At 45.9% G+C, this 24,954-nt stretch overlaps 1 protein-coding gene across 3 annotated transcripts; it reads left to right on the top strand.

The window, feature by feature from the left end:
- Positions 1 to 127: 127 nt before the first annotated feature.
- On the top strand, positions 128 to 24,885 carry LOC116424651 (roundabout homolog 2). 3 transcript variants are annotated; one of them, XM_031971318.2, is made up of 12 exons: positions 128 to 1,432; positions 1,538 to 1,710; positions 7,990 to 8,298; positions 16,358 to 16,511; positions 16,786 to 16,916; positions 17,004 to 17,270; positions 17,359 to 17,639; positions 17,724 to 18,251; positions 18,558 to 18,791; positions 18,872 to 19,210; positions 19,285 to 21,331; positions 21,416 to 24,885. In XM_031971318.2, the coding sequence occupies exons 2-12, from the start codon at positions 1,650 to 1,652 to the stop codon at positions 21,595 to 21,597; spliced, it is 4,533 nt and encodes a 1,510-aa protein (XP_031827178.2). In that variant the 5' UTR covers positions 128 to 1,432; positions 1,538 to 1,649; the 3' UTR covers positions 21,598 to 24,885. The 3 variants fall into 3 exon arrangements, with proteins under 3 accessions (XP_031827178.2, XP_031827177.2, XP_076223924.1); XM_031971317.2 differs by having other exon boundaries at positions 128 to 1,710; XM_076367809.1 differs by lacking the exons at positions 128 to 1,432; positions 1,538 to 1,710 and adding an exon at positions 8,463 to 9,740 and having other exon boundaries at positions 8,162 to 8,298.
- Positions 24,886 to 24,954: the final 69 nt, after the last annotated feature.

Below are 24,954 nucleotides of genomic sequence, written 5' to 3'. Positions count from 1 at the left end.
AACGAGAAACGAGAAACGAGGAACGAGAAACGAGGAACGAGATACGAGATACGAGAGAAACGAGCGACCAGCGGCGAGTACCGAGAGAGGACAGCCAAAAGCCGAAGGGAAACCGAAAACGAACGGGAACGCTCGAAGACAGCCGAAGGGCTGCGCGATGTTACAGAACTCGCTGCACCCTCAGTCGTGACTCGATCGTCGCGGTCGGTTGTGTTTTGTGGTGAGAAATTATGCGATTCTTGGAGTTTGATTTTTTTTACGTCTAGTGCAGCCGCGCATATAATAATCCTGTTTGTATAGTCAAAGTGCGCTCACCGATAAAAGATGGCAAATAGCACGATAAAGGAAAAGAGTGAGCGTCGTTTAAGAAACATAGAAACGGCGTACAGCTCAACGGTCGGTCACGCAGAGATCGATTTCGGAAGAAACGGCGACGTTCGAAGACACGGAACGAGTCGTCGGAACAGCGACTCCAGGCAATAGAAGAATCAAATGGAAAGTTCGCGTTGAAAGTTGGTGTTGGCGTGTACGTTGGTCGGTAATGAGGTAGCAATGAGGACGCGCGGCTCGGATCGATGAAAAAATTAGAGTAGCAGTACCCGTTCCCAAAGAGGATGAAAGTGTACTAGAAGAACGAAGTGCAGTGCGCGCGGTTGGTGGTTCCGCCTTGTCGTTTGACGCGTGCAGTGCGTGCATACGTGCCGTGATCCGGTGTGCACGCCGTTGTGTACGCCGCTGTTACGCCGCTGTTACGCCGCTGTTACGCCGCTGTGTACGCCGTTGTGTAGGTTAACAGAAGAGCGCACGTATAGTTTGGAATACGTGTAGGTGGTTTTGCATGCGCGAGCGTGCGTGCGAGCGCGCGCGCACTCGGCTCGTCGATGTCAGAAGTTCGTCGTACGAAAGCGGTCGTTCGTTTTGTCCGATAAGAATGGGATCGGTGGCGATTGGTCGGTGGTCAGTGGCATAACGTTGCGTTGCTCTGCACGCTAGAATATACTGAAAGTCGACACGTATCGCGTATACGTGCGTCGCGGATACCGAGCTCACGAACACACGCGTGATGGGGAATACGTCGCACGTTCGCGTGGGTGGGTTTACGATATGATGTGGACGTGGATGTGGACGCGGGTGCGGGTGAGCGTCAGCAGCTTTCTTCGTACGTACACGCGCACACGTATTTCAGTGGTAACGTGTTGTAATGTCATGGAAATGAAGCGCGCGCGAGTGTCATCCGAAAAGATACGCCTCTTGCCCGGAAAGCTACTTTGTGCTCGAAACTCGAAAGTGGAATCTTCTCGCGGGTGCTATCTCTTACCGGTTTAACCTCGTCAACATTGAGTGCGTCGGTTCGGCGCCTCTTTCCTTCTCTGTCCCTCTGTCTGTCACTCCCCCCCCAGTCACCATCTTTGATACGCACACGGTACTCAACGTACGTACCTACACGCACGAGCGCGCACACACGCCACACGCACACACACTACACCCCTCTCTCGTTCCGTTTGCCCGCGGAACTATTTTCCGAATTCGTTCGCAGCTTTCCATCAACTACGAGGACAGCATGCGATAGCACTGAATTTGCAAACAACTACAAAGGGCCTCGTTCGTGATTCACGACATCCCAACATTTGTGGACACCGAGAGAAAAGATGCGCAACGAGTGGCTAAGAAACTTGATCGCGATAGCAGTATTCGCCCTTACGGTTCATGGTAAGTCGAACGAACGCTCTTCGATGTCGTTTGCTCCTTTTCGACGAGTGTCACTCGATCGAACATTCTCCCGAAATGCGACGAGTTTATGGAGAAAAGAGACTCTGACCGGCACCAAAGTAAGCGGGCAGCGTGTCGATTTCTCAGCCCATCGCCGACCGATGCTTATTTTATCGCTGTTCGGTTTCATCGGATTGGTGCACTCGTGGTTCATGGAAGGCGAATCCATTAGAAATACTCGAGCGACTCTTCCATTGCGGTATCTCGTTTCCGTGTACAGATCCGCGAATACGTGTATTAACCGCTAGGGAATCGATATGCCTATTCCGCGAGACGATTAACAAATATTTTTCCGTTTCCTCTCGTCCCTTCTATTCTGCTGCACCGCGTCTCTGCCTTCTCCTTTCGATCCGTTGCCTCCGTTTCTTCCCTCGCGTATCTCTTTGCACGCGACGAACGAAACTTCCCTCGACGAGAAGAGTGTAATCGTGTGCACGGGAAAACAAGATTCTGATAGGAATACGTAACGATTGAAATAAATCGCTCGGTATTTTCGTTCGTTCGAGGATGTGCGCGGTCTCTGCGAACGTAAATAGAATTGTTGTTGGTTCTGCGGAAAGTTTTGTATTCGTTTCGAGGATGTTTAACGGGATCCAGCGAGAAACGGGAGAAATGGAAGAGACGCGAGTGTTGTTTTCCTTGTGTGTACCATCGATTGGATGCGTACATTTCGAACATTTCGATTCGTGTGCTGCAACTTTGACGTTCCATCGATCCAATACCGACGATCGGAACGTTTAAATCGCATGCCGGTGTGGATGCCACGTGGACCAACGCGTAACACGAACGAATAAATGTTTTTCCATGCAGCGTGTTATATGCAGTGTTTTTCACGCAGCAATCGTTGTAACGGGCAAGTCTTTCGGAGAAGGAAGGTTACGGTGAAGACATTTCCGTCGGGAAATGCAGATATCGCGTTAACGTTTCAAGAGAAACGCGATCTGTAGACTCGCCGAATGGAGCGATATCGTTGCTGCGTTCTATAGCAATATTTCGTTTAATCTTGACGAGCAGACGCGTACGCGTTGCAATTTGGTCGTTTCGCTTGCACCGCACAGCGATATATGCGCGAGCAAGTTCTCTTTGATTCTGTATGGAAGGTTTGCGCGATTGGTAATATTTCTTGCAATTTGTCGATTGTTCGATCACTGTTGATTAACGAACGCTTCGTCGAATAGTTTTGAGCGCATCGCTACCGCGCGGATAGTGTCGTTATCGTATGTATGTACATGTTACCAGGGAGAGTTGGAGCAACGCTGAAAGTGAAGCGGTACGCATATTTTTGCGAGATTGCGAGAAAACGATCGATACCTTGACGTTTCTTTTGGATTCTTTTCGGGTTGGAATTTCAAATAACTTTGTACAACCATGTCTTTGCTTTGAACGTAGACTCGAATTATTTTGTTCGACGTATACTTGACCAATTACCGCTCGCAAGACACGCGATTGAACTGTATAGAACAGATATCGGTGGTTGTACTATTTTCGTAGTTGGAAAGTTGCAAAGATGACGGAGTTTCACCAACGTTGGACGAAATTACGTTAGGCTGCATAGTGGTGCGTGGCAAGGATAGTTTGTCTCTATTACGATACGTTACACATTACATTCGTATAGATACCCGAGCGTGCGGTCGCGACACACGCACACGCACGCACACGCACGCACACACATTACACATGTACAGATGTATACGGTACTCGTGTTCGAGTATTATTTATACGCCATTGCACAAAACTAAAATCTGTGTATTCATTGTTTGCTGTCAGTTTGTTCGTTCACTGAATTTCTATCGATCAAAAAGCTTTTCGAGTTGATTTACCGCCATGACAAGTAGCCTGCCACATACGAGTAAATACTTTTTCCTTGATTCGTTTAAAACATATTTTCATATAATTCTTCTGATTCAAATACATATGTACATGTACAACGCACTGCGATCTTGTACAAAGAGTATTATCGTTTTTTCAGTTTCACATAAAGTAACTCGACACTGGGCGAAAATGAATCATTCATCGTTGTAATTCATTTTATTCGAATAAAACCACTAGACGCGAATCGAACCTCGAGTCGTACACTCCAGGCTCTCTCTATTTCTATTCATTCGATATCCATTAGGAGAAATTAGAGGTAAACGTACAGCAGTACTAGAAATGAATTTCTTTGCGAGAAACACTTTTGTTAACATCTTCCCACTAGAAGCGTATCTTGGCCCAAAATAAAATATATCAGCTTACTATGGGGAACTAATTGAACACTTTCAGTGCCGCAAGTCCGAGTTCTCTCGGTAACGGAAAACATACAACCTTGCACGGGGGCTACGACTTGTAGAAATGGTCAGCACTTTCTGTAATGGGGACCATTTTCCTATTTGTCTTGTACATGCGTCGAATACAAGAAAGAAAGGCCATTTTTCGAATATACACTACTCCGCAAACTCGAAGCATCGCTGCGTTCTAATCGAAAAATCTCTAATCCTCCCATTCCTGTAACTTTGCCGTATGTCGCAACAAGTGAAATATTACACTTGTCACTGAAAGTGTTGAGAACGTTGGTTTATAAACAATGTAGGGAGTTAAAGAATCAACAGTTGCAAAAAATATCCGGATTGTAGGACACCCGAATGAATTGTTGATGTTGTAGCGATTTCAAACAGACTCTTTGCAATCTCGAGATTAATTATCGAACCTTTGATGTATTCTTTAAAAGAACAGTTGCAAATACTGCGCGATTTGAGACGCAATGCCGCAACATTATAATATGCTGAAGGGATATCTGAAAATATGGTAGTTGTACAATTACGCGATAGGAATAGTTTAAACGTGGGCTCGATAAATCGCTTTTTTTCGTCAGATTACATTGGTTCATTTGCTTTTGTTTTTTCCTTGAAAAATGTAACTGCGCGTTGTGTCGAAAACGTATCGTATCGTATCGTATCGTATCGTATCGTATCGTATCGACAGACGACGGCCCGTGCGCACGATACTCGCGAGGGAGAAACTGGACGATCGATAGCCCCGGTTCGCAAGACAATTTCTTCCGAGGTCGAGAGACAGAGGAACAGTGAGTTTGTAGCGGGGCTGGCTATAGGAGTATACGATAAAGTTCTGCCCATTAGGCATGGCTATTTTTAGTAAAGTCATATAAATCGGAGAAAAGGGGAAAAACAAGTATAAGCAAATAGAAACCGAGTAGAATCGAGAATAGAAACAGATGATCGATTCTTTCCGAGCTGCGCTGTCTTCTCTACTTTCGGAACATTGCTGTTCTTTCTTTCTTTCTTTCTTTCTCCTTTATCCTTTATCCTACAATTTTCTGTCGTTTCTTTTTCGTACAAGCTTAGATGACTCTGCTTGCAAAGAACTCGAAGAGGGTGTGTCGGCTGAACTTGGTTCCAAGGTTCTGTGCGTCTTAGGTTTCCCCCACGTCTTAAGGAATTCAATGGTTATTCCCGTTTCGTCTTCTGGTTTCCCCTCTCGAAAGAATATCCTTCTTAGGGAAAGAAAGTAATGAAACTGTTTCTCCTTCCCTCTCCGCTCCCCTCGGCCACCCCCCCGCACACCCTTTCTCACTCCCTGCCCCTCTCCCCTCTTCTCGGCCGTTCTCTCCTTCCCCTTCTTTCTCTATTATTTGTTTCCTTCATTCTCCCCTGGGCTTTCTCTTTCTTTTCCCTTCTATACCCGCGTTTCGTTAGATTTCGACACGTATTTACAACCAAGGCATACCTACGCATATTTCTCGAATCACAATTGGCTGCAGCAAACGTTTTCGTCGTTCACCGTGAAAACATTGACGAGTCAAAATCGATGCTTACAGTTGGAATAAACGAAATGTGTACTATAAGGATATACAATACGATACAAGGATGCAGTCGATTTTAGGCGGAACGAGCCAGTAAAAATGCTAGTCCACATAGTGAGAATGATTTCAAAATAGGACAATTCTCGCGATGGTTTGCTGTGGTGTGCTTTTGGAGATGTGCCAAATGCAATTTGGTAGTAGATAATGTGTACTCGTGAAGCCATATTCTGTTCTTCTCCCTTGTCCTTTACATTCGTTTCCCATTCCTTCGACTCGTGCGCTCTTGCTTGCAGATTCTTGAGGTACGAGGATATTGTTTTTAGTCGTTATATTTTCCAAGAACGATTTTACCCGAGAAGGGGGAAGAAATAGGAAGAAGCAAATTAACCTCTTAAAGAGGAGGGTACGAAACGGTGAAGCGGTGAAGCGGAATAGAAGAAGAATAGTGGAAAAAGGGAAATGATTTCGAGAACAGCGAGGGGGGGGGAGAGAACGGAAAAGGAAAGAAAGTAAGAAAGTGCGGTAGAACCGATGGAACCGAACTAAAGGCAACGAAACCGGCAGAACTAACAGAACCAAAGTAACAGCGGCAAATCAATACTCGCGTCGCAGCCGTGAAACCGTATGCCAAGTCATCGTGCATTCGAGCACTCTACGCTTTAAACGTCGTACATTATCTTCCTGTTCCCATTTATTATTTGCAAAGTCGACAGTGCGTCCGTTTAAAAGAATAATCTTTCTCTGGCTCTCCGTTTCGCTAGCATAGAAACGCGCGTTGCGCGCGCACAATCTACTTTTTTGGCACACCGTGTCGCATGTATTTGAATCGGTAGAGTACTATGCGGACGTTGCTCGCGTTCGATGAAATTTAGATCAAGTGAAATGTTGAAGCGGAGGAGGAAGGTAATCGAAAGCAGCAAAGTTTAATACGAGGACGAATGGGCGCAAAGCTTAAGAACGGAGGATCAAATGGAACGAGACACACACACACACACACACACACACACACGGTAGATACGTTGGAATACAAAAGAAACGAGAATGGGGAAGAGTTGGCAATGCACAGGTTGCCCGGATAGCTTGATTCGGAGGAGTTGGAACTGAAATGAAACGAGGTGCCTCGGGCCTACCGAACGCAAAAGCTGCGCGTTCGTCCTCGCGCGTTCGCTTGCCTACGACTCTGTTCAACAGCGAAATATGAAAACTCCGGAGGCGATTTTAATTTAGCCGCAGCGTCTATTGTTTCCGAGTACCGAGGCAAGAATACAAAAGGAAAGCGTGTCGGTGCTCGCGCGTGCGTGCTCGCGCGTTTTACGAACGACCGTCTCTATATTTCGAGAATCCCTGTGCACGTATGGAGAATATTATCGATATAAAAACTGTTTTGGGCGTACCAATTCCGTGGTTGCTCGTATCCACATTTTCAACCGTATCTGAACGTTCTTAAGTTCTTAAGTCCATGCCTTCTCTTCTTTCTATTCTCTTTCGATTCTTTCTAATTTAAATAAATTGTTTCGGGTGATTTTCCTCTACTTGGCATGCCGGCATACGAAACGTTCGGTGTTTCTTCATGCATTTGGACTCAGCCGTGCTTGGATCGTTGAAGCTCGGATGTCTTACGCCCGGTCGCGTTGATTCGTTCTGGAATATTGATTTTGCGTTGGCGATTATTCGAACCTGTGAAAAGCATCCGGAAAATGATGGGACATGCGTGTTTAGCAACTGTATGAAACCATGGAAATACACAAGTACTTGTGTATTACACGAATATTGAATTTTATACAGAGTGACGGATATTTGTCCACCTGTCGTATACACGTTCGCACAGGTTCACTCGCATTCACACTGGTTCGTACGCGTAGACGTGTATACTTGTATGCGCAAGGTACTTGTCCATGTACCTGTGGGTTATGGCATTCGGGTAAACGTTCTTACAGATGCGAAACATTTCCCGAGTGCCCTCGCTTCGGACGCTCCGCAGGAATAGAATTTACAAAGCACGCAAAGCGATCGTAGACTCCCATGTATGTAGGTACGTGGCTTGGTTTGTCGGTCATGTGTAGATATGTGTATAGGTACCTATATAGCTTCCATTTCAGAATGACCACTGCTATGTCGACATGGTTGTAATACCTTTGCCCGATAGGTACGAATATAAAGATCGAAACTTATTGTTAGTTACTCGCGCGAGCGCTAGCATCGTCGACGTACAGTAACAGCGATAATCTCGAAGCAATTACCATCGTGTCGCAACCTCGAGAACTGTTGTGCATCTAAACGAGGAAACAGGAAATTTCAATAAAATTACCTATATACGTTTCTCGACTCGACCGGAGTACGATTGCTAAGAAAAGGCGGATTAGAAAGAATTATTCGAATGATTTTTCGTATACTAGATGCAAACAAAATTCTTGTTTCAGGGCAATTGAGATCACCGCGCATAACGGAACATCCGTCGGACATAACTGTGGCGAAAAACGAACCTGTAACGTTGAATTGCAAGGCGGAAGGTAAACCTCAACCAGTGATCGAGTGGTACAAAGACGGTGAATTGGTTCAAACATCGCCAGGAGATGCAAAGTCTCATCGTGTTCTACTTCCTACGGGATCTTTATTTTTCTTGAGGGTAATGCATGGAAAAAAGGAACAGGACGGTGGAGTTTATTGGTGTGTCGCGAGAAATCAAGCTGGTTCCGTTTCGAGTCAAAACGCCACTCTCACTGTCGCAGGTACGTTCTCCGTTTCTCTATTTCTCTACTCTAACTTGTTTATATGTTTCCATTGATCTGGTACGATGCCGACGTTGGGCTCGCAACGCCTAACCGTTTCCCGAGACCAACTTCTATACCGTATACTTGTGTACTTGGCTCGAGTGTAATTAATATTTATGCAGGTACTTGGATTAATCGAGCCTGCTCGATGTGCTCGCCGCAACGAAAAGAACCAGACCGAACTCTGTCTCTACCTCCGAGAAAGAAAATTAGAATTAGTTGTGGTCGGTAGAAACCGAAAGGCAGGCGTACCATTGCTTTCAGACGACATAACGCGATAGCTGCAAGTACAGTGCGTTACTGAGGCGAACCCAGCCGGCCTGCAGCTCAAAAGTGAAGAGAGGCAAGGGGATTCGGTCGCACGCTCCACCTCGGCTCGCGGCTCGGCCAGTAACAAAGACGTGCCGAAACTAGTTCCGCCATTACTATGCCGAGCGCCGAGCGCCGCGAGTGGTCGTTTCCCCTTGCCCCTCTTCACTTTTCAGTCACAGGCCGGCTGGGTTCTCGTCGGTAACGTACTGTACCTGTATCGTCAGTTAAATACGAGCAATAGGCCGGTAAATCAAATATATCGCTACACGCGTATCATTAACCGATGAATATTTCCGAAGGAAAACGTACAAGTACACTTGTATTTATACATATCTTCGTCTTCATCTTATATTTCAATCGCTAAACCAGTGATACAACTTTCCTCTAGAAATTTTAGTACTCTGTGCGAAATTGAGCTGTAAAAAGTAAAATGATTGTAATGAAACGATAAAACGGATTGTGCACCAAAGCTGTTGGCCTTGGAGATGTTGAAATATAAGAACACACGATATTCATGGGTCTAAAAACATACTGTTTCCACGGATCGCGTATAGATATTATCATAGTCCTTTCTTCAGTCTAGCTTATCTTTGGTATTTTTTCGAGACATAGGATTTTCAAAAAAAAGAAAAAGCTTCGCATTCGATGCCGATATGAAAGAAACGACACAGACATTTATTCTCAAAGGGGGGACGGGAAAAATGCCGATTAAACGATAAGAAATTTGGTCCGAAAATGAATGCACATTTTCGAGAAAGGTGAACAGAATATGAAACAGACAAAAGAAACGTTATTCATTTTTGGATCGAGATTCTAATTTTTCAATCGAAGCAATGTAAATACACGTTCACTCGCTCGTACATATACGTAAGCACACATGTGCGCTAGCAAGCACGCAGGCACGCACGCTCGCACTTTTATGTGCCTATTCTAGCGGTGGTCGTGGTGGTGGTGGTGGTGGTGGTGATGATGGTAGTAGCGGTAGTGGTAGTGCGGTAGAGCATACGTATACGAAAGGAGTGAGCGAGAGGTAGCGAGAAGAAGAGAAGGAGAATAGAAATCGATACGAAGCTGTATCTACATCGAACGTATGTATACTTGGCAAACAGCGTTCTGTGTTGTGTGCGATGCGATGCAGGATAGCTTACCGTAATGTGCATACAGCGAACATATCTGTTTTATTATAAAGCGGCATTTCTTATAAAATGTAGTTTGCATCGGATGCAACCTCCTTTCCCGATGAATTACGGGTGGTTTCTCGGACAAATCATTTACACCGGCCCCACGAAGAACAGCTTTGACCGATTTCAAGCATAATGCTTGAAAATGAATTATCTAAAGGGACAGTGAAGTACTTTTCTTTCCTTTTTCCCGCCTAATCTTAATCCGCCACCTATTCTAGATTATTCGAATTCGATTGTGCTTCATTCGTGACGACTTGTTTTCGCTTCTATTCGCATACATGTAGAAATGATGTGTAACGACATAGATTCTGTTCATTAACAAGTACATACGACGATTGACGAGCAATGAAGGGCATCGCGCGAATATGATCGCGTGATTCCGTGATATCTTGTAAAAAAATTTATTTTACTTTTCACACACGTTTCTACTTGTCGTACATGTTACACAGAACCAGCGATCTTCCCTGCTTTGTTAATCTTTGTCGCATGTACCGTGATACTCAACAGTTAAGATGGCGATAGCAATGGCGGTAGGTATAAACGGCAGTTATGGCCGTCCTTCGCTATGAATAAGGCCTTGTGCTACAGGCTCGCCGTATGTTCAACTTTTACGGAACTAAACTTGCTGGGAATTCATAGGGACACGAAAGAAGGAAATACGAAAAGGATAAGAGTATTTGAAAATACACGTTCGGTTAAAAGGGAAGAAGAGAAAGATTCGAATGATCCGAAAGAACGCAGGTTCTAGGCTATAGTGGGATAAGTTGAAATTTAGGAGAATCTACAGTCCCAATAGAAACGAATCGACCGATTGAAACTGTTCGGCGACCGATTCTCCCTCGTCTCTCTTTTCTTCGATTCTCGCCACGACAAAATAACACCTATCCATCGTTTGCTTTCAACCCTCTGCTATCTGGGAACCTATTCGGGTCCCTCGTTCGCTCCATCCGCCGCGTATCGATTAGCTGGACGGCATAGTACCAGTGTGCTGTGCCAGGGTTACTTCGCATGGCTTTTAGGGGAAAAGAGAGGAAGAAAATGGGAGCTGGAGGGTTAGACGAGCAAACGGAGCGGGAGATGTACAAAGGAGAAAGATACAGCGAGAGGAGGCGGTCGGGACAAGCAAAAGGGGATGGGTGCGCTCGCACGCACGCATGCACGCACGCACGCACAGTGTGAGAGGGGTTGGGGGCGTGCAGAGAGAGGGAGAAAGAGAAAGAGAGAGTAGGCGGTGTAGCTTTTAATCCCTGTGGAGGACTACGACGCTCTATATCGACGGATTCGCTGATAGGTAGCGCCGACACGGTAAACGTTTCCGTTTATTTCGTTTACAGAGAAAATCATAGAGTCGGTGAGTGGCCATTTTGCTGGTTGCGCGATATAATGCGATATAATGCGATACAACGCGCAACTAATCCGTTACGTTGTACGTCGTATAGTTTTGACAATACGTACTGTACTTTTCAAGTAATCGAAAGGTAACACTCTCGCTCCCTTTGGCTGCAACGAAATGAAAACTGTAACGCAAAACGTTATTTTACATCGGCCACAAATGTCGAAGAGTATCTATGTGGGTTATTATTTAAGGCGGCATTGTTCCGGATGAATGGTATCTCAAGGAAAAGAAACAATAACCTCGCTGCTTACGTCCAATGTTTAATCGACCGCTTACTTACTACTTATGACAAGATTCAAACAGCCTTTGTTCCCATTAAATTCAAAAGAATCAGGCCTCCTCGTATCGTAAACAATGCTCCAATGATTTTTGCCGCTCGCAGCCGGGCCACATAAGGCCAAAGCGGAAAGGATCTTTGGAGCATTATATTTGCACGTACATACCTTGACCCTGCTTCCGTATCCATACGCTTTCTTATGCGGTTCCTCGCAAGTAACATGAAAAACGAAGAATGCGTCGAGTCGTTGGAAAATATTCTCGAGGAGTAAGATATAGGAGAAAAGATGTTTAAGAAATGATTCTATCTAGGAAAGGTTTATGTTTTGGAAACGAAGCGATTCCACGTTGGCCAGAGAGGAGTAAATTTATTCGTTTCGAAACGAAACTCTTTCGGCGAGTCTGGCCGCCGCCGCCGCCGCCGCCGCATCGTCTCGCGAGAAGCGAGCAAATGCTATCGAAACAACGACTTCATTCAGTCCCAGTAGTGTAGTAGGTATTTCCGGCGTGGACAGCCAACTTTGCAAGGCATAGTCCGAGGACTGTGACGCGCACAAACGTTTATCTCGAGATGCAACTTACGAGCAACGATAAGTAGATATCGGACGTCCGCCGTGGCCGAAATCACATTCGCGTTTCCTTTTTTGATTGTTTGAAATTCCGTTGCGCCCGCTTCTCTGTCCGACACGACCCGTCATTTTTCACGGGTCAAACGGTTTTCCACTCAACTTATTCTCGCGTATTCGAAGACTAGTTTTCGATGAAAATTCATTTATTTGTTTGTCTCGTGTAAATATATACTGCATAGAAATCTGGTGGTGCGAGATGTTCCTTGGTGATATATGTGCGTGAGTACGTCCAGCTGCCACGCCTACCGACACTACGCTTTAATTGAGTAATCGAGTACCCTCGCAACGTTGCCTAAACCCGGCGGAGAATCACTTTCCACCCTCCCCGGTCCTCTCGCGGTCTCCATACCCATCGGATTTCTTTGATCGCGTATCATATCTTATTCGACTTTTTTCACCGAGATGCATTGCCGAAATTGCGTGTCCTCTAGAATCCGTGGCACCACGTACTAAACACGGAATTGTATTTGAAAATACGCACGTTAAGAATCATCGTACTCGCGTTTTCCCAAACGTCGAAACGTACAACTTATTCGAGAAGAAAAGGCTTTTCGACAGACGAAAATGTCTGTGTCGGGGATCGAGCCGATAAAAGCCAGTTACGGAACGTTGTTCGTTCGGTTTAAATGTATCATGCAGGGGACTGGACGAACGCGAGAGAAACGAAATTGTTCGATGTGAAAATTTGTCGTTTACATTTTCCTGTGGGATTCTATAAATGTTGGTGCGACGGCGCAAGATCGTGCGCTTGTATACCGTTGATATTCGTTAGCGACCGGCTTGATAATTGGAAGCAAGCGCGTGCCAGGCCGGTAAACTGACAGAGACGAATAACGGGAATAGTAAAATAGTAAGCTAAAGAAATCCGTCGGTACGTTAGATTCGCAAGATCGAAAGACGAATGTGGAGCAGCAGGAAAATTGGTATACGCGTATCTGCTGGTTTGTTCGGCGTTTACGTATCGAGTGTCGCGTGACACGTACACAGACGATACGTTTTGGGCCGTTTAACCAAAGAAGAACTTGGAACATCTATCGACGCTGGTTATCTATCGAATAGTCGCACGGGGGAACGAACGTTGCACGCCGCGTCTATTTATATCGAATCCGTGGGCATACCGGACCAGACTGGCGCGTCGCAGCGACTCCGGTGCGCCGACAATTCCTGCGACACACGGCTTCTCTCAACCGCCTGGACCGCTCAGGATAAACTTATCGCGTTGCCGACTCAAAATCGTTAAGACTAACTACAGCGCGAGTAACGCAATCTCTACAGAGAATAAACCAAGTTGAAGGAGTCTCTCCTCTTTATTACTTATTCTTCATTCTTTTATTTATCATTTGTCTAATGCTAAATTCTTGTACAACCTGAAAATCATTTGACGAGGGAAACAAGTTTTTTCGGGTAATCACGCGCAGGTTCAATGAGATATTTTAATCGATGCATCGCGTCACCTCGATGGAATTTCTTCGACGAATAGTTGCCGAATTGAGCTGTTGGTAGACGCAGGTAACGCGTACCGAGTCGTTTTTCACGTTCTTTCCGACTGTTGGTGTCAACGATGGATCAGCATGTCGAAGCGAAGCGGCACACGTGCTACATTCGCGTTCAATGTCTCCAGTTGAATTCTTACGTTCGTTGACACGCTTAACACGTATAGTCATCGTCGAGTTGCCGTCAAAATACAAATTGGTGTAGTTTTTCGAAAATACGCTTCAACGAATTAGAAGAAAGATTGAAAGATTAGCTTTCCCGTAACCGCAAATGGAAACTCCAACATTTGGACGAATTCCAACGGCAATTTATTTGTTAATATTTCGATACTATTCTCGTCGCATCGGGGAAACATTGATTCGATTGTCGCTGTTTCATCGCGTCAAGTGTAAACTGGACACGCGTTTGCAGTAACAAAGAATAAAAAGTTTGAAAATTTGATCGAGTACGACGATGATCTGGATAGAAATTGGAGAGTCAGCCGATAAACGTATCTAGTATATGGGTATGTATGCGCGCCTACTTTTACGCCTACCTTGGTATGGCGATTCGCGATCGACCAGCCGTATACGGATATGCTGTCCGTACCATACTAGCGTGCGCACACACAAGTGTACATGTATAAGGCAGCGGTCACCTCGGCTAAAACTCGCGGCAAGGTATCGAGCAACCAAGCGTGCAAACACGCGAGCATGCTAACTTGCACTCATACGGAGATATCTCTCTGCGAGTATTTGCATTCAATGCTCTTACCTACCGAGCAAGTATCCCTTCTACATGGGCATTGCCACCACTGCCACTGCTTCTCGCCCTTTCTAACCGGTCCTTGTACCATTGTGTTTATTTATGCACTTTAATTATATCGAATATGGTACTGAGAGAACTCTGACGCCAGACTTGCAATTCTCTTTCTCTCTGTCCCTCTTCCTCGTCCTTATCTATTTATCCATCCATCTATTTATCTGTGCATCTCCATCCCTACCCTTGACCCGCGCACATGCGCGCTCGCGCACTCGTACGCATTTTCCTTTTACGAATACCGCATAAAATCGATTCGACGAGAATCATGGGAATACGCGCGCGATCTAATTGCAATTTCGTTAAAGATTCGAACGTATGTACACGCTTTTGCGCCAACGAAAGACACGGCGCAATTTCAGGAGCAGTTTATTCGAAATACTTTGACTTCCGATACAGTCCCGATGAACAAGTTACGTTCGTCGAATGCTTTTCAGCGAAATATCGATAGATTCGTTAGAAGAGACACGCGTGTGTGTCTATAATCGCGCAGAATAATTGATTCCTTCCCGACAACGGACTCATCTTACATCTCTCTCTCTGCCTCTCTCTCTGCCTCTCTCTCTCTCTGCCTCTCGAACCATTCTTGTGACTCGTCAGCGCTTTATCCATCTTGGGGCGAGAGGTTACCTCGTTTCGAAGGACTCGTCTCGCACAGATGGTGCTACTCCCGCACGGTCTAACGGGCATAGCCGTTTGTTTCGTCTATACACGCGTGGCACGACGAAGGGTACGCGCGCCTGCTGCTCTCATTAGTTGGTTCCTGCGGCTCGCGAAAAAGCCTGGGGGTTAGAAGGCCGACTGGGGTGAGAATGGTGAAAAAGGCGAAAGGGGCGAGACGGGAGATCCAAGAACCCTTCAATTCTTTCGCTCCAGATCTAGCGTCCGTTAATTGGAGCTTGTTTGACTACGCACCAACTTCACCCCTCTTCCTCTCCCTTCATATCTTTTTCTCTTTTACAATCACCCAACTCCCCTCGCTTTCTGTCGCTCTCGTGCGATGCCCCGCCCCCTCTCCACCCTCTCCACCCTCTCCGCCTTGTCCACTTTATGAGCAAATAAATAAACGAATAAATAAGCAAATAAATAAATAAACAAGCAAGCAAGCGCTCGAACGTTTCTTCCCTCGATGGACCAACAACCGTGTGGTATCGTCTCTCGAATGTATTTCGATGGCATTTAGTAACGTAAATTTTATCAGAAATGGAAAACGTTTCTTTTATTAGAAGAACGACGCAGATTTAAAGTTTCACCTCGACTTTATCCTTGTCGAACAATGGCCGTTCATAAATGTGCATAAGATGAGAACCCCTCCCACTGTTCGAATTTGTTTCGAATAAGAAAAGAGGGAAGCTGTTCAAACTGTACCGCTCGGACGTAGAACTGTTTGTACGGCGCTAACGATGAGCAAACAGAGCGGAACGGTTTAACCGATACACTGCCCAAGTCGTATGACTCATCATCATTCGACTGGAGAGACTGACCGAGACGATCAAAGGGAGGAAGAGAATCGTGTCTGTACAATTCATTACTTGAACATTTCGCTTCCTTCTTGAATCATTTGGAATTTTGTTATCCTGTAGCATCCTATGGTACTATAATACGCGATAATGCTTCTGTTACGGGTAGTTGTTTTTATTTCGAAATAGATATCGCCGATGAAATAGTTTCGATTTGCGTGCCGCCGATTGCCATTTAACACTTCCATAAGTCTTCTTCCAACATTAAACGTAGTTTCTCTGTTCCGAACAAGTACCGTCTTCTCGGTTTAACCGATTCCCGGTCCTCGAGAAAGGTGGGCATCCATGTATACACAAGTGTGTAGCTATATACATACGTGTATCGTTTACACGCACCTCGCAAATGTATCCGAAATATAAAGGTTCGCCGATTTGTCGGTAATCAGGAAATGGATCTGTTTGTTGCAGTGTTGAGGGATGAATTCCGCGCAGAACCGCAAAACACTAGAGTTGCGGCTGGAGAAACCGCTTTATTGGAGTGCGGGCCACCTCGTGGACATCCAGAACCAACATTGCATTGGAAAAGAAATGGTCACATGATAGACTTGGATGCTACTAAACGGTATCGCAGTCTCACCGCTATCTTTTTTTCATAGAATCGTTCAATTTTACATTTCGTTGCGGATTCACTGGAAAGGAGGGGAACCAAGGAACAAGAATATAGTATATTCTACTTGAAGAAAATAGCATGAAGCTGTCGATAAATTCTTTGAAAATCGTGTTAAATTACTTCGCTTCGCTCCACCCTACTTGGTTCCGCATCTCTCCTCCGCATCTCGCATTTCTGCTGCACTTGCAAAACGCCTGCATTCATCGACCGTCGCTTTCTCGTGCAGAATCACTTTGGTCGATGGCGGAAATTTGATGATCTCCGATGTCAGACAGACGGACCAAGGAAAGTATCAGTGCGTTGCCGAAAATATGGTGGGCGTGAAGGAGTCTGCAGTGGCAACGTTAACAGTTCATGGTAATGCAAATTTTGCACAACTGCGACAATAAAACGGACACGTCGTTGCTTGTTTTCACTTGTTTCCACTTGTTTCCATGTCCTTAGTGAAGCCGTATTTTCTGGCAACTCCCGCCAATCAAACCATCTTGACGGATCAAACGGCCGAATTCGCTTGCCGCGTTGGCGGCGATCCTCCGCCCGAGATACTTTGGAGGCGAAACGATGGAAAAATGCCGATTGGTCGAGCACACATTTCGGACGACAAGAGCTTGCGAATCGAGAAAGTAACATCGCTGGATCAGGGCACGTATATTTGCGATGCTGAGAACGGTGTCGGAGCGATATCGGCGAGTGCATATCTGACGGTACACTGTGAGTGTAGTGACTATATTTATAGAATAGTTGTTTGTACGCGTTAAGAAGTTCGCGTCGATTCAATTCGTTCGTTCTTCTTTTGCAGCGAGGCCGGTCTTTACTAATTTTCCAAAGGACGAAGCGGTCAACATCGGTTCGAACGTGTCGTTTTCTTGCGCGGCACGCGGCGCTCCGAAGCCCTCGATATTTTGGACTCGCGAGGGTTCCCAAGAGCTCATGTTTCCGGGAAACGAATATCAAGGTCGTTATAGAATCACAGGCGACGGTAATCTGTATATTATGGGAGTCTCGGCGAAAGACGAAGGACATTATGTCTGCAGCGCAATCAGTCAAGCTGGGGCGAGTACAGCGACAGTTTTCCTCCAGGTACCATCGTCTCTGTTGCACGCGTGAAAGTAGAATACTTTGCTCGAAGGACCTGGCGTGATAATGTTTTATTCGTCGTAACAGGTCACATCGATCGAAGAAACCCCGCCACCCATCATCGAGTTGGGAGCGCTGAATCAAACGTTGCCCCCAAAGAGCGATGCTGCGATGGTGTGTCGCGCAGTCGGTAGACCGCCTCCAAAGATACACTGGTTCAAGAACAAAGAACCTGTGCGACACGACGCCGGGGAAAGGTTTACGATCGCGGGAAATGGTACTCTCTTGATAAAGAATCTTCAGGCGAGCGACACCGGCGTATACAGTTGCGTTGCCTCTTCCGAGTTTGGCAATACGTCGTGGTCCGCAAGTTTGACGGTCAGTGCAGGGGCGAGTTACCGTGACGTCGGTGTTGGGTCGGACGCGTCGGCTTTGCCCGAATCTCCGAGCAAACCGAGAATAGTGAACACGACTAGCAACGCGGTTACGCTTACATGGAGCCCGGGTCACGAGGGCGTCGGCAAGATCATCGATTACACCGTCGAATACTTTGCTACGAATCCAAAGACCGGCTGGGTGGTTGCCGCCACGGATGTGACCAACGATATCTATACCGTAAGGATACAATTATTGTATATCTGCGCGCATCGGATGCGCGTAACGTTCGGATTTGGTCGCATCTAGTTACCTTTTCATCTTTCTTTCTTTCTCTCTCTTTCTCTCTCTTTCTGTCACTCTGTCACTCTTTTTCACTCTCTTTCACTCTCATCCTTTCTCTTTCAATCTCCTACCCCGAACCCCAACCCCAACCCCCACCTCTCTCACTCTCTCTCTCTCTCTCTCTCTCTCTCTCTCTCTCTCTCTCTCTCTCTCTCTCTCTCTCTCTCTCTCTCTCGTCTCTCTCCCCCTCTTTTTCTCCAGGTAACGAACCTGAAGCCTGACACCAATTACGTGTTCCTTGTCCGTGCTAGAAACGGTCAAGGTATTTCACTTCCCGGACCTCTTTCGGACGTTGCACGGACCAGCAGTCACGATCAACAACGGATAATTCCCCAAACTGAACTAATACGCGCGAGAGATCGTTTGAACAGTGAGATTCTCTACTTGAAAGAAGTTCAGCCTCTGAACAGCACCAGCGTCAAGATCATATGGGATGTAAGTGCGTAGTTGTCGGTGTGCGATTCATACGGAGATATATATGTATATATATATATATATACGTGAATGTTCCACAGATACTCGGCGCTGCAGACTTGGTCGAAGGTCTGTACATACGATACCGGGAGGTTTCCGATAAACCAGAGTATCAGATGGTAACGGTACTGAACGCTGGAGCGACCAGCCACGTTTTAACAAACTTGAACAAGTACACGCGATACGAGTTCTTTCTGGTTCCATTCTTCAAAACTATCGAAGGCAGACCCAGCAACGTGAAATTGGCCACGACATTGGAGGACATGCCGTCCGGCGCGCCCGAAAACGTTCACGTTGGCATGATAAACGTGACATCGGCTTTCGTTCGTTGGTCGCCACCGCCGAAGAACACGCAAAACGGGCAATTAATAGGGTACAAGGTGAATGTTCGTTCCTTCGAAAGCTAGGCTCCGCGAGCGTCTCCGTAGATTCTTGACGAATGCGTTCGTTTCAGATTCAAATCAAGAGCAACAACAGCAACAAGATTTTGGGTCAGATGTCTTTAAACGCATCCACGACTTCGGTAATTATTAACAGTTTAACGACCGGAGGTCTTTACACCGCCCGCGTCGCGGGATTAACTCGTGCGGGACTCGGCCCATTTTCCAATCCGACTGTTCTGAACATGGATCCAGGACAGTTGACACAGCTACCACCGCGAACGGATCCGAGTCAGAGAAGTGCTTCCGTTATTAGCGAAACTTGGTTTTTAGTTCTGATGATTACGGTGGTGCTGACCGTTATCGCTGCTTTCCTCGGGATCTTTTACATTCGAAGGAGGCAGGCGATGAGCAAACAGCTCGGCCATTTGAACGTCCCCGTCGGCACAGCCAACGACATTTGCCAGTTGAACAAGGACACTCTGTGGCTGGAACGCGGTTGGAGACCCAGCAATACTCTGCAGGCTTCGGCCACCGATAAAGACTGCGAAACGAAGCTTCTCAGCAACCAGAATCAAATCGGCCTACCACCGGGGATCGTTGGAATGACAGGCTCGGAATACGCCGAAGTGAATTTAACGACGTTTTACAACACGAGGAAACAGTTGCAAGCTCCGCCAGAACCGTACGCCACGACCACGCTTTGCATGCCAACTCGTAGCCCGGAATCGGTTGAAACCAGCGGTCGAAAGTCGAACTCGAGCGATTCGTGTTTGAAGCCGGATTACTCTAGCTTGGATTCGAATCTGGATCGTAACAAATCAACGGTTTCGCCGTGCAGCGACAACGCGAGCAGCATTTACAACGGGGAGGACAACACGGAATCGCACCGACGGACTCATCAGTTCAGAATGCCACTACCAAACGAGAATCAGCCGACGAATTGGTACGACATGCTACCGCCTTCTCGAGATCATCCGCCCTCCTTCGAAGGATCGCTCGGTTCCGCCAGAGCGCACTCGCATCCTCATCAACACCAGCACCAATACCAGTATCATCATCATCATCACCATCACCATCACCATCAACAGCAACAGCAGCAGCAACAGCAACAACTTCCTCATCAGTACCAACATCACTATCAGCAGCAGCAGCAGCAGCAACAGCAGCAGCAACAACAGCAACAACCGTATCAAACGGCGTTCAGCCCTCACCTCGGGAAAAGGAGCATCGACAGACAAAACGATTTAGAATCGATGACAGGTTCCGGATTAGCATTAGGGCTGGGCTTGGGTCTGAACTCGAACTCGGGTTCCGGATCCGCGTCCGGGTCGGGATCCGGTTGCGGCTCTGGCCCCGGGTCAGGGAATTCTCAAAGTCCGCCGAGTCCACCGATCAGAACAGCAAACAACGCGAACGGCTCGGGATTAGTATGGAACAGTTCGAGTCACCATCAGTCGCAGCAGCAGCAGCAGTTATTGGACGGATCCATTCCAGAGACGAATAATGTTCATCCGCAAAGCCGATACACGAGTTTACCTCCTCAGACTAATCCACCGGCATTGCCTGCTCTTCCGCAGGGATTCGAACGGTACGAGTACAAAAGTAATAACCAAGAAAACGAATACGAGAGTGGTTCGATCGTGTACGGGCAACGAAACGATTCACCGTTGGAAGATTACGATTCCAGCGCGTACTGTCGCGTGAATCGTACCGATTCTCGTTCCGAGCAGTCGATTGTAAACGAAAACATGTATCGGCGACACGACGAAGAGTCCTATCCGAACGAGAACCTCTATCAAAATTCACCCGAAACCGAGGAATGGGACAGAAAGTCGTGCGATTCGAACGCGCATTCGGATATTTGTTGCTCCTGTTCCGAATCGAGCTGCCTTTACGGCAACACGCTCGAGTACAACGACCAGTTCGCCGCGACGTCGGCAAACTGCCTTCACGGTAGATCCGGATCTCGAAGCAGAAGTGGCAGAAGTCCGCGCAGAAGAAATACTAGAAATTCTTCGCCAACGTACAGCAGCGGTGAGAGTAATTACTCTTGTATTCCTACGAGGCAACCCGGAAGTATCGGCTCGCAAGAAAGGGGGAGGCATAATCGAGGGAAAGGTTAGTGTCGCATTGCTATTGTCCTTGATCGCGTGGCGATCGATCACACTGATCTCTTGTCAAACCGTGTTTATCTCTCGACAGACAAAGTGCCTAGCTTCAACAGAATCGGTGGTTACTCCCAACACAATTCCACGGGTTCGAATACGGTCAGCAGTTCCGGAAGTCAAAGGTACAATAAGTTGAGCAACGTATTTGTAGGAGGTAACAATCCGAACGCTCCTCCTGCGGAATGTAGTCGATCGACGGATCTCCACGACGATTAACGGAACAACCATATCGTTGACTCTCGACTATCGTTGCGAACGTACGAACCAATTGCTTAACGAACCGGTCATGTGTCCGCGACGTAGGTCGCTCGATTCTCTTGCCCTGTCGTTTGCTTCTCCGCGTCTCGAGTCGTGTCCTTCAATGGCATTTCGGAGACTGCGTTTCCTTGTTTTCAAAGTAGCGTATGCAATTACCAGCGTGCGCGAAGGTGACATCGCCCGCTCCAGAAATATCAACGTTTCACTGGTCGTTTCGTCGACACTTTTTATACTACATTTTTGTCTTTACCTTACCCTCGATACGATCTCACCGTTGTTTTCGTTGAATACGAAACGAGAAAATACATACATAGATGAGCGAGCGAAAACGAACGTTGTCTAAATGATTAAATAAGTAAATAAGTGAATAAATAAGTGAATAAATAAATGAATAAATAAATGAATAAATAAATAAATAAATAAATACGAATTATAGCGTGAGAAGCGTAAATGCGCACATATGAAAACGGTATATCTGTATAGATTGTTCTTCGTGGAGCGAGTAGATGATAATTTCTAATTTGAGCTGTAAACTTTCCAATTACTATACACTCGTGAACAGTTGGATCCGGCGCGGCATTTATTTTAGAAAGATTCGAAATTCTCGCCGCGATGTTCCGTACAAGTGTTTTACTTTTAACGACACAAACGTTCCTGAACTGAAAGAAACTGAAAGAAAGTTGACGTCGATAACAGAATTTTCTTGTTCAGCCAGACGAGACCGTAATAATATTGATCCGCGTTTTCCGATTGCCCCCGTCGCGTCGCATGTTACAACGCTTCTGGTCTGTGATTTGTTGATTCTGCCGAAAAGGGCATCGTGCGTCGCGCGTAACGTCGACGACGATCGCCAACCAAATCTCCAACTGCTCAATGGCGAGACTCTCCCTTCGTTCGGCTCCGATTGAAAGTTGATCGTCGTCGTCGAGAATACGGCCGCGTAGGCACTCGAGACAAGCCTTTCCACTGGGAGGAAGGAAACTCGCACTGATGATCGCTCAAGTCCCTTGTAATTAGTTGAACATTTGAACGTTTCGATGAATGGAAAAAGAAGAGTAAGCAAAACTGCCCTAGTACATAGAGGTAACGGTGAAAGGTCTATTATCAATTGAAAAGACCGCCGGAGATCACCGAGAATACTGCCGAATATTATGATAAATTTCGTCGGACTTTAAACGTAGAGGAATGTAAAAGGTAAAGATAAACCTTGCTGTAAATCAGCTGCTCGAGACAGAGTTCGTAAGTGAAATTGATCGACTCGTAGCGTGTGTAAGTAGCTGCACGAATGTAATCCATCCAGACAGGCGAGAGGCGAGAAGCGAGAAGCGAGAAGCGAAAAACTCGACTAACCGATAAAAAGGTTCTCGTTTTTTGTAGCGTGTTTAGATTAGAACTCGAGTCAAAAGATCATAGGCACGTAGAACCCGTATTTTAAGTAACGTTTATGGTTACGGTATCCAGAACTGTCTCCGCATAGGAAAGGCTGAGGGAGACGAAGCTGTCTATATCTCGACTGTGTATAGGTACGCCGAGTTTGCCAAATTTCACTCGACAAGTTTGCTAAGAGAAACGACCGCCGTTCTAGACACGTAGGCTCGCGTCTCTGGAAGAGAGAACACATCCTCGGCTCTGTAAATAGAATCAGAATTGAAATTTCCCGTGGTATGAGAGAACACGATCGATACAGTAAGAACCAAGTTACTTGGGGGTACCGGAGAGAATTCGTTCGAGAACGAGAGTCGACGGTATCTTCGTTATGCGAGAAAACGGACATTCACTTCACGTCGAACCATCCTAACAATTTGCGAGAGAAACAAAGTAATACGTTATTTTTATAGTTTTCCAATCTCGCGCGATTGTTGCGATGGCTCGCAGTTTGTTGTATCATATATATATGTATAACGCGTCGTGCCCGCAAGTCGAACGAAAATTTACCGGGAAACTTTCCCGTAGCTTCATTCTTGGTTTCTGTCGGCTAGCATCAACCGTAACGCAACAATCTCGTACCGAACCCGTGTTCCATCGTTCCATCTGAACCCATTTCCTACCTCTCGCCGGCATAGCTCTAATCGGTAATCTCGATTACCATCGGGCTGAATCGTTCCTACGTTTGTCCGTTTCTTCTTGTACTCGCTCTCATTCGTTGACTACCGTGCGTCTGTCGCTGAACCACCCAACGAGAATCGAAACACCATGTACACGGTGCGTTTATCACGAGAAGCGTCGCTATTCTTCCGTTCGCGATATAGCCAAATTATATGTAATCCCCGACCGATTTGTCTAGGTAGGCATCAATTGAACGATAAACTCGGTCCCAAACTCGGTTCAACGAAGCATACGGAAATGATTTCGCAAACGCGTTCATCGGACCTGCTGCTTGCCAATAGTAGTAGTAATAATAATAATAATAATAATGATAGTAATAATACTACTAATAATAATAATAATGATAAAAATAGTAATAATAATTATTATAATGATAATTATAACAACGGCAACAACAACAACAACAACAACAACAACAACAATAGTAATGATGATGATGACGATGGCGATGATGGTGGTAGAAATAATAATCAACGATATGGCCAAGTCTCTCGAGGCGAGAGAGAGAGAGAGGGAGACTACATGTTCGTATCGATACGAGTACGAATCCAACATTCTGTCGGTCGATGCAAAAATTTCATCGTATCGTAGGAAAGCGTCGGTATATATTTTACAGCAGCGAAACATTGATCGCATCATATCATTAACTTTTAAAGGAAGAAAACGAATAATCCGCGTTGACAAAGGGATTCGAATATCCCAATTGAATAAGTTGAAACCACCTTGATTGCATATTTTAGCTCCTAAGTCTGAATCGGAACCCGAAGGCTGACGAGTGATGATTTAGCTTAAATCTTCTTTACATTTTGTAAATAAAACGCATAAAGAGGGGAACGAACGTTTATCCGGAAACGTTTTTGTAGGCAATAACTTATTTATTACGGAACAAATGCGAATTGTTGTCCAATACGAGCGTATCGTCGCAAAGAACGTCGAAAGAATGCGAACAAAATCAATAAATATGAAACAGCAACGTACGCAACACGCAGACTCGCGCGCACAACTGTAGATAATTAATACAGAATAAGGATCATTATTGTCAAGTACTACATACACGTATGTATAAGGCGTATAAGATATACGAAAGCGTTACACAATATACGAGTAACGATTATTAATAAAAAAAACATTACGTTGAAAGCTCCAACTCGTTTCAATCGAAGATTCGCCGACAAAATTCCATTCTCCTCGATCTCTCGAAGCGTCTAT

The sequence above is a fragment of the Nomia melanderi genome, chromosome 5 (assembly GCF_051020985.1).
Source record: "Nomia melanderi isolate GNS246 chromosome 5, iyNomMela1, whole genome shotgun sequence".
NCBI lineage: Eukaryota > Metazoa > Arthropoda > Insecta > Hymenoptera > Halictidae > Nomia > Nomia melanderi.
The sequence above is the reverse complement of the archived record's forward strand: the minus strand, read 5'-3'. Positions and strand labels throughout refer to the sequence as shown.